Genomic DNA, 16,897 nt, shown 5'->3' with positions numbered 1-16,897 from the left:
CGTACGCGGATTCCGAACGCATCCTCCAACGACCGCATACGGCGTATACAATATTCAAAAGTGCGTACAAATATATACATGTAGACATATATCTATATATATACGTATGTATAGATCGTTACAAACATGATAAAACGAAGGTACAGAAAAATAAAGCCGGCTGCGGGGCGGTCGTCATCGATAAAAATCAACCAAAATATAATTCACCTGTGTAAAAATACCGACTACTCGTCTCTCGTCTCCCATCGATCGAGCGCCTACACTCCTGTCCTCTCTGTATTTAAATTAATTTACTCCGACGGCGACTTTATTACACGCGTTCCCACGACGCGGTTTATACATCTCCGCTTCCTATCCCGTGAATCGTAAAAAATCTGCCTCGGGAACCGGCGTTAATTGTACACCATACACGCGAATCTGTTCCTCGCTCGCGATAAACTATAACGAACCATGGATAAAGTAAGGAAAGAAAAAAAAAACAAACAAAAAGTTGAAACAAGATAAGAAGCGTCGCGATTCAATCGTCACTTCCAATCACCGTTTCCCTCTTCTCAACCCTTTCTCCCCCGATTGCTAATCGAAACGCTAACCCAACACTACCATTCCACGTGTTCGAACGATACCCCAGTCGGCCCCAGAACTTTCAACCCCCGTTGCAAACGCGCGACCCAACGTCCATCCCCCATTTCTCGTCTCCACGAGCTCCGCTGTCAACCAACCCTCGACGAGAGAGAATCACGCGCCGTCGTCACGGAACTGGCACGGCTACTCGACAATCAGGACGAACTTACGTGTGTCTGCGTGTGTGTACGTGAAAACGGAAGATCCATCGTACGCTCGTGACGGCTGATCGGCCACGATGGGGTGAGAGCACGATGCGAGACATCCTCCTTTCGTTTATCCTTCCGTCTGCTTCTCTTTCTTTCGCTCTCTCTCTCTCTCTCTCTCTTTTCCGCTTTTACTTTCCCTTCTTCGCGTCTTGCTGCTGGTTTTGCTGATGCTTGGCTGCTGGTCAAGATTTTATTCGGCGGGGGCGGTAACGGGAGATTTTTCGTTAGCGGGTGTGTTTGGTCGGAGAAGCGTCTCAGCCTAGGCCAGCCCACTGCATGAAGTCGGGCACCTCTCGAACAGGCACGTCCCTGGCCAGAGCTTTCACCCTCAGGTTCCTGTCCTCCGTCAGCAGAACGACCTCCCTTCGCAGCCGCCGTGGCTGGCCCTCTTCTGTTGACAGGACAAGTGGTGGGCCGTTTAGTTCTCCTGGAAACGTTCGTCGGTTTCGTGCCACGAAGATTAGATTCGCTCTTGTTAGATACTAGCTACGCTGGGGTTGGGAGGGGACTTCCGTTTCGATGGGGACGCCTCGTCATTTTTACAGTTAACGATATGGTACACATTCAATTTTAGACAATACGTATAGGTAGTACCTCTCTTTTTCAAATTATAGACTGCAATCGTTTTGTACGAAGAATGTGAAGCTGAATAATTTCAAGAAATTTTAAATCACTTAGTAAAACGAAAAGTTACGAGAAAGATACGTTTCTTTGTGGGCTCGAAAAAAAATTCGAGCCAGAACTGTGCAAACGCGTCACGTAGCAATTTTAATCGAAGTGTAATTGGCAATTTCTCTTATTACCGCGCGCGCAGGAAATAATTTACGCCGCACCGAAGCTTCCGGGGATTTTTTCGCTTAGCCGGGTTACGCGGGGCTCTACCGTGCTGGCGGACCGCGAAAAAGTAAAGCAAAACCGGGTATCTCCGGGATATAAATTCAACCTGCAACACGGTTTCAATTAGCGCGCCGGGCCTTAATGAAATCGATCTTGTCGTCGTTCTCGCGATCAGGAAGAGACGAATAATTAGCGGGCCGGCGACTAATAAATTCTGGCCCGATAAGGTCGATTAATGGTAACGAACGCGTCGATCGTAACACCGTGTGCACTGTCAACGACGATAACGGTTAATCGCCGCGGCCGATATCAGCGTTAAGCCAGGTTTCCACGTTCCAAGTTTATTGGCACCGCTCGAAGTCACGTCATTTCTTTTATTCCATATGGAATGTCGTATCGATTCGACTGGCGCCTGATGGATTTTCGACTTGCTCCACTAAACACCGAGCCAAAAGATGTCGGGTTAAGTCTGTTTTCTACGTGATAAGATTATCAGCGCCGTACGTCCGATTGGAATTATTTCAGTCGGTCGACGAGTGGTATTTTATCAGGGGTCCAATTTTTACACCGTATTTTGAGCAATACCGATGACACGATAGCGTGTTCTATTTAGAAGTGCGATTGAAATACACTACACGGATGCGTTCCTGATGCGCGAGCTTCTTTTGGGTCGCGTCGATTGCTCGAATTCACCCTTAATTCACCCCTGAAGCAACGCTGGTGCTCGACGACGCGATCCAGTTTGATCCACGTGGGAACATGGCTTTAGAATCGACCAGCAGCGGTATTAATCACCATCAAAGCGTCGGAAAACGGTTGAAACGTGTTCAGTGTACCCTCCGAGAGAAATACGCGAGTGGAAGCGCGGCGTCTACGTGTATGCGTGTACGTACCTGCATTTACTTGATCTTTGTTACCCGCCTTGCAGAGGCTCAAGCACGTAGCCAGTATTCTGTCGTCGTTTGTTGTCAGCCCGTCCTGCAACAGAATTACAGATGTTCCGTTTATTATTTTTACGAAATGACACGCGCCCCAGCATCGCGTGAATTTTAATTGGCGGCGCCTCTGTCTCTCTTCGCATCGTCGATTTCCAAAGTTCCACTCCTCCTCTGTATCCCAATGATACCCTCTTAACTAGATCGCAGAAGAGTTACTTATTAAAAGAAACGCTAAAAACAATTCCAGAAACCTGTCTCTAATTAAATTCTCCGAATGGAAGAGATTTACGTGGCCGTAAATTACGGTTCAATTACGAGTAAGATTCCGTCGACTTCCCTCGCGGCTTCGCAGAGGATCGCGGTAAGGGAGCGAGAGCAGAAAACGAAGCGAACGAGTCGACGAGGAAGAGGAAGAACGTGGAACGCGGTCTCTGGTAACGCTCGGCGAATAAAATGAAACTAGCTCTCGCGAGCGGTCGTTATCTATCGTTTGACAGATCAAGGTTCCTGCATACGATCCGATCCAACCCGTGTACCCGGTGTGTTACCTGCGAGATAAGCAACGGGCTCGAGATGCGTGCACCGGTGGAACCGTTTATCTGCGCGCCACGTGGGGAGCTCTGGCATGCTCGCGACCCCTTATCATAACATTCGCGCTTCAACGAGCACTGGTCAATCTCTTCCATCGTTTTCCCGTCCCGCCTCTCCGCCTCGACGTTCTCCTTTCTCGATTCGCGAGGGAATTCGCGTTACCAACCGCTGATTTGGTAACAGAATCTTCGCGATCCTCTTTTATTTCCTCGAAAATAACGAAAGCTTTGGAATTTCAGTACAATTAATTGGCTCACCTTGTCGACGTCCTCCTCCACCGTGAACGTGCTGGACGTGAGGACGGTTCCTCTGGTGGTTAAGCACCGAATCGCGGGATTTCTGCTTCTCGCGAAGGCTAGCGCCGCTTTCGCGCTCTCAGCGACCCTGGCCACGTGCTCCGGGTCCAAAGTAGCCCTCGAGGTTGGGGGACAGTCCCTGGCGTCAGCACCCCTGGCCAACCCCTCCAGCTCGTTCAGAACTGCGACAGAAATTCAGTCGTTTCGTTGGTGCAACGATGGTAATTAAAAGCTAGCGAAAATATATTTTTTACTTTGCTCGCTTTGTCGCACGTGTCTCGTTAATTAACGACGTTTCGTTTGGTGAGAAGATAAAACTGAATCCTCGCGAAATGGTAACCCGCGCAAGCTGAGCTTCGAAGGAAAGTTCATCTAATAAAAGTGCTCGTAGCAGCCAGCGCGTTATCGGATAGCGTGATCTTGAAAAATTTATCGCTTCGTTTAGCGACAAACGGTTTCGATCGCGGCTCTGACCCACATTACGTTCTATTTCTCGCCTCGAGTAGAAAAGTTCGGCTCCCGTAGCAGTTTCCCGGGCTTTATCAGAGCTCCGTTTCACCGTGGATATACTAGCCTCGCGGATCCATAAATCCACCGTGGATTTACACTATCGAGCAAAAGTTTGCCGTTACTTTCCACCAGACAAAGTCCAACCTCATCAATTCTCTTTTATCAACTTCGAATTAATCCTACGTGCATCGATAACGATTTTCTTCGTTACCGTATATATCTTGCCAGGTGAGAGCTGACACGGTTAATATTTGTAATTAATTCACACATAATAATGTTAACACATATTTCTCTCTGATAAGGTTAAAAATTATTCGTTTATTTCTTCTTTTTGCGAATCTAATCCCAGGAAACGCCTCGTCCAAGGCTTTCGATCGTGAATGCAGAACCAGTGTTTCTCCCTAAATAGGGGCGGTGTCGCGCGGGGCAAAGATGAACGTCAGCGTCGCGAATTATTGACGAGGCCACGGGAACGCAATCTCGCCTGTTCTAAACGAGGAAAGGTACCGATCCCTCGGGAGCACGGGGCAGGAAACGGCGAGTCAATAAGTAATGAACGAGGAATTTCTGAACGACGACGACGACGTACACAGTTCTGGGTTATTTTCACGCTGGCCAACGGTGGTATTGATTCAACGCCTCGGACGCTCGCAAGGCAAACAACGACGCCGGCACTTTTAACGAAACTGCTATTTATTGAGGCAGGTCGTTAATTTTTCGAACGGCTCGCCGGCTATTTGAACCGTTTTTAGAGATCGCGCCTCCGGGATTTATCGTTCGAATAATGTTGTCATTTAACATCGTTAGTTTTATTTATCGCGATGCGGTGCACTCGTTTCCGCTTCGAGCTTCGCGCTCATCGCGCGTTATAAATTGCAGTTCTTAGCGTTAACGCAGGATTAACGACTGCGCTTTCGTTCAGTCGATGGTTGCGATGACAGAAGCAATGAAAAATGGAGAATTTTGAAGGCGATCATATTGAAATTTGCCGTAAGATATCGCGATGAGAAACTAATTGCAACGCAAGGCTTGGAGACATCGCGAAATAGAATTTGTCTAACGTTTTATTAAATAAAAAATTGCTGTCGAGGTTCGCCTGGAATTCTTATTGAATTGATTACACGCGAAAGTTCGTTGGCCGTTCCCGTTCCTCCTCGTCTCGCTCTCTCTCTTCTATCCCTTTTTTTTTCTGAAATTTCGAGCAGCATAATTTGATGTCGCGACACCGCGCGACGTTTAATAATAATCAGGTAGCAGCCGCGCACAGAGGTACAATTTTCGTGTGTCTCTGACACGCGGTAATTGGACTGTCGACGGTAATACGTGACAGAATTCCGCGCGCGTCTCTCCGCGGTTGTTCGCCGGTCGGATTTTAAATAAAACAATTCCTATTCAACCACGCGAATTTTATTACGTACTGCCCCATAATGCAAGAGCTCCTAGGTTTATGGTCAAGTTACTGCCCGACATATTTCCGTTCCGGCGCATGATAAATAGATCTGCGCTCCGCTCTAACAACCGTGGGGTTCGTCCGTAGAAAATGGCCAATTCTATTTTTAATGAATTAAAAACAGAACGCATTTATCATTTATTATTACGTTCGTTTCCACGTTCCCCGTTGAATTCAATTCATTCACGTAACTCGACGCAAGAAAGGAATTTAACGCGTCGTGTGTTAAAGTAATTTATTATCAACGTCGAACAATATATATATATATATTTTTTTTAGATTAATATACACGTCGTGCACGTATGTACGAATGAAATTCCCGAAGAAACCATTGAACAGCGTCGTACACGCGCGAATACACGAACAGAACGTCAGCTATTAATAAATTAATTTCGATTTATTATTACTCGTTGAACATTCACGTCGACACCAAAGTTCTACAGTTTTAGCCACACTTTCTGTACGAATCCACGCGTTTCTCGACGCGCGTATGCACCCAACAAGCGTGCAAGATCGTAAACCGCACCCCCCGCGGGCCATCGTGAACGAGACACCCCCGTCAATCACCCGAGCGTCGCCCATCAAGCAACACGATCGAACCCGACCGTTAATCGCCTGTAAACCACGGAAGAGGGAAAACAAGCCGGTGGCGTCGATCGACGCTTCGGTGGACACTCGTTCGAACGAGCCAAGAACAACGGGCAGCCGTAAAACGGAGCTCGAGGAGGCATTCTCCGCGGCCACCGTGGTCATCGCCCACGTATACGATTTATCCGCTGCTGGAGGACGACGACGACGACGACGACGACAGCCTGGGCCAATCGCCGGACCGTTTCGCCTCGTGTACACATGCATTCATGTATGAGCCGTGAGAATCTAACTGTGAACGTAGCCGGTTCGTGGCTGCCCGCCAGCGGGGTCGAAGGGCAGCGCGAGTCGATTTTGCGCGAGCGAGCACTTTCGTTTTTCGACGCCGCGCGGATCGCAGAGGGTGGCATATATGGCGATATACAGCCTTCGATCACTCTGGACGTTCCTCGCGTTTTCCTGGTTTCAAGATTTTTTCACTCTTCTAAGAATTTTCTTTCTATTTGAGAATATCTTCACCCTCGTCTCTTTTGTTCCGTTTTGGTTTCCGATGCAGGTAGAAGAGGAAGTCACAATATTTTCTTAGCTTTTCGTTTGTTTGATTTCCGAACGGTTTCACCTTACTTTTTTAGGTTCTTCTCTTACTGTTGATTTTTAATGGATTCTAGGTAACAAGAAGCTTTAAAATTTTATCAGTTTTTGATTTCTTGGTACTTTTAATAATACCAAAACACACAGTCTGGTAACAATGTAATAGGTATCAAAGTCGCGCAAGACCAAATTACTTCCGCTGCTACAAATACACCTCGCAGACCCCTGCGAACTAACTCCGCGTAGTTACTCCACGAGTTTCACCGACCGATCACCCCAAGTTCGAACGAGTTTCGCGTCGCCGGGAACGAGACGTAGACACATAGAATCCAAGAAACTTTTCCCTTTCAGGAGTCCAAATAAATTAACCCACTGTCAAAGTCGGCTGAGAAACGAGGGAGGGAAGGCGAGCGTCCGCAAACTCGCGAGCAAGAAGAACGGAGGACAGTCGAATAGGGGTGGGCACCCTTCCGTGCCCGAATAAATCGTCGTCGCTGACTGTTCGACCGCCAAAAAGTTCCGAAGAATTCATCCAGCGCAGACGTGTTTTTCTGCCTCGATTCCGCGGGTTGCGCTCGGTTCTCTGGCTTTTTCTCTCTCTCTCTCTCTCGTTGCAACCCTCTGGAATCGTGGCGAACCCCTTGAAATCCGATAATCGACCGGCGTACACGCGAAGCTGGGGACACGGAGACACGGTATACGACGATAAACAGAGCGCCGCCTATTCGAGACACTTTCAATTGGAGATTCAACGACATTTGGTATGCATTAGTCTACCCCCCCAACCGTAGAATCCGATACGACGGATTCGCGGCGGCTCGCTCGACATCCGGCGGGTACGGTGGATTACGAATGCAACGAAAACAGGAATTAGTTTCTCGCGGATGCTTGGATATATAATACGCTCTTAGCTCGCGCTGAGACTGTACGGCACTGTATATACGTTCCTCAAAAGTTTGGCTTTCTTTAATTTTGTATCAGCAATTTTGATGCTCGATACATTTCGTGGAATACACAGGTTATTTTAGATACTTCGAGTAACACGAGAAACGATTAACCAAGTATTTCAGGAATTATGGAAATTGTTTTCGCGAGATATTTACGAGCACTGAGGAGCTTTGTAAAAGAGAAATAATACTCGGAATCAGGAATTCTAGTTACGCGCGCAATATTTGGAAGATGAGAATTTGGAGAACGCCAACAGGGTAGGAAAGGCGAGAGCTTTGGTAATGGGCGACAGTGTAAATCGGGGTGATACGGTCCACTTAAGGGGAAGCGGTATGTAACTAAACGTTAAGGCAGAGAATTTATAAGAACCAGCAAGAGCCTGGCGTGACGTTAGCGAATATTTGCACAGGAATGTCTCTCGTAACCGAAAATTAATTTAATAAACCTCCTTAATAAAACGAAAACAGAAATTTCGTTCCCAGAACCTCGTCAAGTGCACCCATTAAATTCTGCGATTGGCAACAATGTTTCAACGCACGACGAACCCGTAAAAATCCGTGAACTTAAACTTGAAATCGAGTGAAAATCACGCCTCTGCTTCAAAACAGCCTGACGATACGCCACGAAAACAGTGAAAAAGCCGCGGCTACTAAAATCAACAACTAGAAAGGGCGTACCTGGGGCGTCGAAATAACAGAAATTCAGGGAACCCGGCGAAAAATCCGGGCGCGTTCTTATTCAAAGCAGGCGCGCGAGCCTGCGCAAATAGACGGTCCTGGTCCGTTTTCCGTCCACCCTCGTTCCCGTATTTACACTTTTCCCCTGTTTACCCGCGGTTCCTATTCACCGATCGTCGGGAAAGCCGATGGTCTAAGATAAACTAGCGCCCAACTCCCGGTTCGTTCGGTAAACGAGCCGAGAGAAACGAGACGGGGAAGGGAAAATAAATAAACGAGGGATCGAACGAAAGAAGAAAAAGATCGAAAGAGAGAGAGAGAGAGAAAGAGAGAGGGGGATGAGGAGGTGAAAAAGGAAAAAAATTCCAGAGAAAAAGAAAGGACGCGAACGAGGGTGGCGGCGCGCATGGGGCTGGTCAGGTTTCTCAGGCGGTGGAGAGAGTCGATCCTTCCGGATTAAAAGCCGAAATACGTCCGGCGGGGCACGCACGATGAATCCTGGATGCGACTCCCGAGGGTGGATACGGTTGCTGAAGCGATTCACTTGCAAATCGATTCGCAGCCGCCGCGGCGAATATCATTTAACGCTGGATTGGGAATTTCGCGTCGAGCCTCGAGGCGGAGGGCACGCGATCCATCCGAAATTCGGCTGGGCGCCGTATGGTAAACGGCTGGTGGATTTATGGGCAGCCGCGGAGGAATGCACGCGCGAATTCGCGTACCAGCGACGTAGGACCATTTTTCTGGCTTTACGAGGGATTAGAAACGCTAACAGCCTGCGAGAATGGTTGCCAGATGAATTATGGACCGCTCTGCGGCTCATCGACCACTGTGTCTATGGTTCCAGCGTTTTTTTTTTCTTTTTTTTTAGTAACGGCGCCTGGAAGTTATACATTGGAAGCTGAAATTGAATGGGCGATAGAGAGAGTAAAATTTCAATGATGGACAGTCTACTAATAAGGGAACAATGGCGAGTGTGTGCTGTTGGATCGTTTCCAACTAGAAACGTAATAGTCAACGACCGCATAAACGCTACGCTTCCACATCGGCTCGTTTACCGCGTTCGAACGCAATCTGCTAATGACTGTAGACAGCAATGCATACGGAATCATCGGTCAAAATCCTCAGCTGTTCATAGCGGTGTATCGCGGCTCGTAGCGAGCCAGATTATTCGCTAAACCGTACACAGATATCATCGTCTAAAACACAAAACCGTGTATCGCGCGATTCTAGCTAATTTAGCGTGTGCGCAATGAACTGGCTCACCTACTGAAACGCGGAGATCACCGCGAACCCGTAACCTAAATTCGCGTTACGTTACCAATTCTGGTTTAGCTTGGCGTGCGATGTAGCAAACCAACGGTATCGTACGTAACACTTTGCGAATTATAGAGGTATCTTTTCTCGAATAAATTTGCGAAAAAAGTTTTCTTCAAGAAAGATCGTCGATCGAGATTTAACCCAGAATACTCTCTCGACTAATCCATGTAAATCTACACTCGTTCATCTATCCATCGAATAAATAACGAAGAAACAAACAGACAAAAAAGTCAGTATCTCGTTCGTATTAATGATCCAGAAAAGGAGCAAGTTTCCAATTAAAGTGTCAAGAATCGAAAATAAAACGACTGCGAACGATCGGCGCTAATCAATTTCGACACGCGGCATAATACATGCAAATCGTTCGACGAGCCGTTAAAGAGACAGAGGAGCGAGGTGAGAAGAGTCGAACCTAGATCGTGGGGCCTCTAATGAACGTCTCGAGGGACCCTTTCGTCCTCGAGGTAATCGAAGACGAACGCTACCACTGTCCCGCGGTTAATGGCGGCTCGATGCCACGAAATTGATTCGGCTGAATTATCGAGCCAATCATCGGTAATTCGCGATCGCGTAACAGTGATTGATGGGGGAGGCCTCTCCGTCTCGGACGGCCTTGAAGCGACTTAAGTAGACCTCGTCTCGCGAGAAGGCCTCCGCGGTCCTCCTTTTGCGATCCTGCGACCGTGATCGATTTATGACTTTCGCGTAAAAATGCGAAATCGGGTGTAATTGAGGGGCGAGGGACAGACGCGCCGTTTGAAATATTGCACCAGCCACCCTTGGCAGAAAAATAATTGTCCCGCGAAACAGGTTATGCAACATTTCCCGCGAGATTTCTTCTGATACTTAAATCGTTAATTAAAATTTTACTCGACCCCCAGATAAGTTCTTTTAAATACATATTAATTACATATAACGCCACAATACCTGCGTCGCATCCGAACGATTCCAATTACCCTAATTCGCGATGGAACATCTTAATCGATACGCGTACCCGTATCTACAAACGAAATTGTTTTCACAGCCTTCGCAATCCTCTAAACGCGTCTTCGCCTAACTGGTCCATCACCAGGCTAATACGAACGGCTTCACGTCAAACAGGATTGATGATCCGCAAACGGCAAACAAATAGGTAACAAATCAACCAATTTGCGTGCGGACACGTGTGTCGCGCACGAGAGCCGATACGTTACGGGTACGTCAATCAAAGAGCGAATCATCGCGATTTCATCGTTTACGATTCTCCAACGAGCATCCGCGAACGATGACCAAGACAGTGATGACGACGGCGATGCTCGCCCGCCACAAGGTGAGTAACATATTTGCGCATCGTATTGACCCGCGCCATGACCCGATGATGATGTTTCCCTCGATGACACGATCGCCCTCAGGCGATTCTTTTTAATATCGAACGCGAGGACGAACCACCGCGACGTGCCAAGAATTTTTCAACGATCGACGGAGGTGTTCTACGAAACTTTTCGATCGTCTATCATTAATGACATCATTGGCTCGTGATTCCCTGTTGATCACGATTTAGTGTAACGCACGTGCAAACACGAGTTGGCATAAAATCTGCATGAACAAATATGGATACGATCCACGAGCGAGGAGTATCGATCGAAGAAGCGATCGAGATGGACGGTGAGATTAAAGGTGGACATTGTTAAGTAATGATGGTGGACGTGGGGGAGAGCGAGACGTGTAGAACGTTGGAATTAGGACTAGCTTTTGTTTCTGCGCGGAGAAAGTGAAGGTTACGCGTGTGGGACAGGGGAGAGAAATGTTAGAACTAGTTTCGTAACAGGCGCAGAAACCGGGCAAATATTTAACGCTTTCAAATATTTATACACTCGTTTATGTTAATCAGGCATCCACAGTTGAAGACGCTCGAAGGACTACGAATATGGTGTTCTTGAGACGAAGAAGCGAAAGTCAAGGAGAAGAAGAAAAAGAATACTATGAAGAAAAACAAAAAAACTGAAGTTCAACTGAAAGATTCGACGCGCAACATTTCTAAAGGTCTCCATACACCACCAAATTTGCATCTCGACATACAAGATACGAAGCACACGCTGAAACAAATCGCAACCTGTGCACGATCCCAACATCAGCTTTCATTGTCTGAAACAATAATACCAACACTGATATCGCTACTAAAATATCGAAAAAACAAGTTGCAATTTGTCTCGAGACGTGTCTCACGTGTCTCGCGACATGTCTCACGTGTCGCGATACAAGTCTCAGTGTCTGCGAGACACTGCTGTTAACGTGCGATATTCCAATGCCACAATTACGCTGTATCTTTTACCAAGAAATCGTACGAACGTTCGACGACGTTAAATAAAAAGAAAGCGAGAGGAAAGAGCGACGCGTGGAGGCGGTTTTACGATATCCGCCGGATCGATGGTCATCTTTGGGTCATCTTTATTTTCGCGAGCGGAGACCTCCGGACGCGGTCGCACGCGCGCGAGCCACGGACCCTCTCGGCTCGTTATTTATCGCCGATTATTTCGCGCGTTTTACTTTTTCTTCCTACCCGCGAGCATTAATTTCGGACAGCGTTGCGCGCCTCTGACTCGCGTTGGATAATCGACGACCTTCGTCCGGGAAAAAAGGAAGAAGAAGATCGCGATCGGCTCGAAGACGGTCCTGGCGTATCCACGGAATCGTTTTGGTCCCTTCCTCGTCGATTTCCTGGCTCCCACGCCGAATATCGGTACGTATCGATGACACTTCGTTTCAAAACGATTAAGTGACATTGAAAGTTGTTGAAGATAGAAGAGGAATCGACTGAAAGCGTGCGTTGTGTGCGATGTAATATGGATAAAGAAATTCTAAAGCTCTTTGCGTCTATATCTGAATGCATTTCTTTTTCTAGAAAGATTCTAATTGAATGTTCAGATCGATAAGAATTAAGTCAAACGGATACAGAAATTTCGATCAGCATTACGTTTCGATAATACGAAATTGGGTTGAAATATTAAAAATTGAGATCCACTCACCGACAAGCGGCACCATAAGCGTGTAAATCGGTTGCGCGCCGGATATAGCCTTCGTGATATTTTGCAGCTGCGGCAGATAGTCGATGAAACAGTTGGTGTCGGGTACCAGTTGCCTTGGTCTCACCTCGATCTCCACCGAGACCGATGATTTCTGCAAAATTTGCTGCAACACACGACAAAAACATCTTAATAAAACCACTCTATTCTTCAAAATTCGCGAATATCATTTTTCAACCCCCGAAAGTGCGTGGAATTTCGAGTCATAAAGCTCGTCAGTGTTCCAAGAGAGAGAAAGAGAGAACGCCAGCAAAAGGCGCGCGTGTAACAACGAGATTTCTTATTCCCTTCTCCCTTTCGTTTCGCCTCCTCTCCCTTTCGCCGCTGATCCCATTTGTTCGAGGATCGAGGAGGGCGCGCGATGCGCAACGGAAGACGCATTGCCCTCCGATTGAATCCCACGAATGCGCGCGGTGGAAACGGCCGCGGAGAACAATGTCGAGCCGACGGTATAACGCGAATGCCAAGTAGCCATTGTTGTACCGGAGGATACGAGCGTAATGAGCCCTCTAATGCTGCCCCGGCTCCGTGGGACGATGATCGATACGCGGCAGTAAACACCGGCTGGTCCATTGTGCCTGACGAGAGAGATACAGAAACGCGCGGATCTAGGCCTACCAGCCACTGTTCCAGATCCCCGTCTCTCTTAGCACGCGAGATTCTTCACTCCCAATTTCTTCGACAATTCTCCACGAACAGGTTCTACGCGTACAAATTCAGTTTCAAGTACGTAACGCAGTAAATCTGTGGTAGAGTTTTAGTGGTTCATCGTGAAAGGTGACGAGGTTAGTCCTCTTAATTGACACAGATTCCTGTATCCAACCGATCATTGACGTCTACGGATACATCGTATGTGGAACAGGCTTGTGAAGAGGCCAAGAATTTATCCCGAAAGGTGACGGTCTTCCTAATTGGCACAGATGCTTCCTGTCTCTGTTCAGAGGCTCCGTGTTGCATTCAATACTTTAGATAGAAATCATCGAGGTAATCTATCGAGGTCCTGCTAATGGAATAATTCCGCGCCGACAATTAAGTTCGTCGATCACTGTCGAATTCGACGGATACCTGCGAGCAAATGGTGGCTAAAGAAAATCTCGTTGCAACCCATAACAATATAATTATAATTGACAAAGCGTATCCATATAATAATAATAATAATAATAATAATAATAAAATAGCATCCGAAGCAGATCCGTTGATAAACTGTTCTCAGCGAGAGCCACGGCAAGAGGAGAAAAAGGAACGCTTACGCATTCGCGTCAGACGGGTTGGTCGATAATCGGAATCGCTGGTTCCAGGTATCCCTTGCAACGGTACCTTGGCAATGATTGCTCGAATAATCGGCGAAAGCCACGAGAACGTCGTACGTTGCTCCACCGGCTGACAGAGAGACGCGGGAGGCAGGCGCAGGGAAGTACGCGTGGAATTCGACGGCGAGCCTAATTGTTCGCGCGAGATACGCGGCCGGAATGGAAAGATCGCGCGACGCGCCGTTCCGTCACGTTGCCGCGCGAATGTCGTACACATGTCGGGGCGTTACGCGCCGCGTATAATCGCGAACAGCGTCTACCGGTTCGAGGTTTCGGAGCTGCCAGCGGACCGCGTTACATCAGGGTCAACGATTCGACTCGCGACGGCTACGAGCACGTTGCCATGGGACCATTGCTACCATTGCGCGAGCGAGTGATTCCAATAGAAATGCCCAGCTCGATGTTTCGTTTCTGACCATCCATCGACTGGATGTTTGAAATTGTTTAAACGTTTCGATGGTTTGATGGTAGTCGAAGGGTCTCGTTTCTGATGATTCTCTTAGCAGGTATGGCTTTTATCTCGAGGATTTGCGACGTCGTGTTTAGCTAGTGGGGGTGGATTTTTATGGGACCACCTCGCGAGGGTACCAATGGAAACGCTTGAGAATAATGACGATAGATGTGTCATCTCTACGCTTGTCAAGAATGTATGTACATTATCGAATACGAAATGGAGGTACTGCGTGTATACGTAGCTTGTATTTTTCGCAATCAATCTTTAATTTACGCAGCACGTATAAAAGAGTTTTTTTGAATAAATTTTGCGCGCATTCGATGTGTATGCTAATTCTCAGGTAGCGTACAGATATAGAAGTGGCATCTCGGATGCTATTTCCAAACCTTGATTGCAATCGCCAAACTCGTTCTTTGGCTATCTTTAGATTACTATCGCGTAGGGTTTCTCGCCAAACAAGATCTCTACTTTCATCTATCGTTGCGTTTATAGTTATATGCTTCCATCAAATTCTCTCGCTGTACTCATTACCACCGTAATAACCGTATTTTACAAATCGAGTATTTCCACGCTACTATATGATTCCGTGATAAGTGGTTAAAAATTCTTAATGCATCATTTGAATACCGGACAGCCAGCCATTTATACGTCCCGTATTAATAGTGCCAGGAAATACATTCCAATCTCGAGGACTTTTATCCAATTTGGCAGAAAATTAGTTCGACGTGAGCCAATTTTATCAGTCGCATTCGATCGTCGCGCGCCATCTAACAATATCTAATTATTTTCAGACGTAAAACGACGAATTCACTTGCAAACGGTACTTCTCTTTTTACGATAATTGTCGTTTGGAAATTTTCCCGTCAAGGGGGATGAAAGGGACGCGATAAGAGAGAAATTGGTCGAAAACGCAAATCGCGGATACCGCGAAACGTCCACGCACGAAAACAGGAAAAGACCTCGTTTCGACGGGTAACGATGATAATGTCACGAGGAGCACTCGATTATGCTCCGTGGACACTTGAATACCCACCTCGCCAGAGGCAACGCTCGCTCGAGTAGACAGCCGAGTTCGCTGAATGAATGGGGACACCTGCTTCGATATTCAGGTGAGCACGTCGGGTATATTCATAATCACGTACGCTACGCGTTCGTTCCAGTTAGAGGGGGCGATATTGTACGAAAGAGGACGGGCGCATAGGGCGGTCATCGAAAGGGAAAATAGTCGAAATATCCTCACGTCCCAGTAACAGATACTTGGAGCCATCTTGCGCGACTGTTTCCTTAACAGCTCCTATATCGTAGCTCGCAGGAAGAAATTTCTTTCTTCTTTAAAACATCTATGTATAATTAATCTGTGAATTTACTATAAATAATCTTCTGTACAAATACTTTTAATTTTGTTATTTAGAGGTTGATTTCAGTATGAATTTATCGCGCTTTCATACAGAATTAGTTGGTTCAGGCTCTTGTACGTTGCAAGAATCAAAATTGTTCACCGTGCAGAGAAATGGGGTCCGCATGACGGCGCGTAACGAACGTACGTCGTTGAAAACCGTCTCGCGCCGGCGATATTACGGATTCGTAGGTATTTCGAACACCAGTGAATCGTGGAATGTTAGCTTTCTTCAAACCCGCGACGCACACACGGTACATGATAATTAGGCGCGGAACTGAGCGTCCTATCGAAATCTAACTGTCGACTCTTTGGTTTCGTAACTTTACTGTGACACAATAAATGTTACACTTAACTAAAGAGCGAAAAAAAATCCAACGTTTCTTAATGATTAACCCTGAACAGCTCAAACAATTTCATCGAGAACCAGATGATCATCGTTCGAGATGCATCGCGAACATCAGACACATTTCATCCTTTCTGACTCGCGCGACACAAAAAATTCCTCCTATCGTTCCCACTTTTCACGCGATCCTCTCGACAAGCGCGTTCACAACAGCTCGCGATACGCTGGCCCATGTGAACGCGACCAGCAGTTTACTCCCGTTTAAAGTATTCGCGAATTCCTAAACGATCGAACGCGTACCGTTGCCCGTCGCCTCTCTGCGTGTCCTCGTCACTTTTCCTTCGCGTTCCGTCCGTCGCTGCCCCGTGGGCCCCATGGGCCCCGCGCCGCTGGCCAACGTACCACAGTGGATCGTGAGAACCTGCCTTGAATCACGCACCGCGGCTCCAACGCCCACGCATATTAAACGCGCCTCTAGCCGTCGTACATAAACGCTCGAAGCTGACGCGGAAACCTACTCGCGTCACGTTAACCTCTCCCGTAGCCGGAATTTTGTCAGCGCCCGTGACTGTACATGATTCCAAAAAGAAAAGCTTTTGACAAACTGAATTATTCCAATTTCCATTGGGCACGTTGATTAAAACAGAACGAATCGAAACGAGAGCAGTAGACTCGCGTTTCAACGATCGTTCGCGGCCAGGGAAAGCCATTCACCGAGTGGAAAGCCTCGCTCGACTCCTCTCTCAATTAAAC

At 47.2% G+C, this 16,897-nt stretch overlaps 1 protein-coding gene across 7 annotated transcripts in view; it reads right to left on the bottom strand.

The window, feature by feature from the left end:
* Positions 1-587: 587 nt before the first annotated feature.
* The window catches only part of LOC143426348 (telomerase-binding protein EST1A), a 116,292-nt gene continuing 99,982 nt past the window's right edge, over positions 588-16,897 (bottom strand). For 5 of the 7 annotated variants that reach the window (XM_076899749.1, XM_076899750.1, XM_076899752.1 and 2 more), the window contains exons 24-27: positions 12,582-12,744; positions 3,454-3,674; positions 2,561-2,645; positions 588-1,257 (exon numbers count right to left, since the gene is read on the bottom strand). In XM_076899749.1, coding sequence (XP_076755864.1) covers positions 1,085-1,257; positions 2,561-2,645; positions 3,454-3,674; positions 12,582-12,744 — 642 coding nt within the window. In that variant the 3' untranslated portion in view covers positions 588-1,084. The remainder of the gene's footprint in view (positions 1,258-2,560; positions 2,646-3,453; positions 3,675-12,581; positions 12,745-16,897) is intronic. The other 2 variants (XM_076899751.1, XM_076899756.1) reach the window with 1 other exon arrangement.

The sequence above is a fragment of the Xylocopa sonorina genome, chromosome 8 (assembly GCF_050948175.1).
Source record: "Xylocopa sonorina isolate GNS202 chromosome 8, iyXylSono1_principal, whole genome shotgun sequence".
In the NCBI taxonomy this organism is placed as follows: Eukaryota; Metazoa; Arthropoda; class Insecta; order Hymenoptera; family Apidae; genus Xylocopa; species Xylocopa sonorina.
The sequence above is the reverse complement of the archived record's forward strand: the minus strand, read 5'-3'. Positions and strand labels throughout refer to the sequence as shown.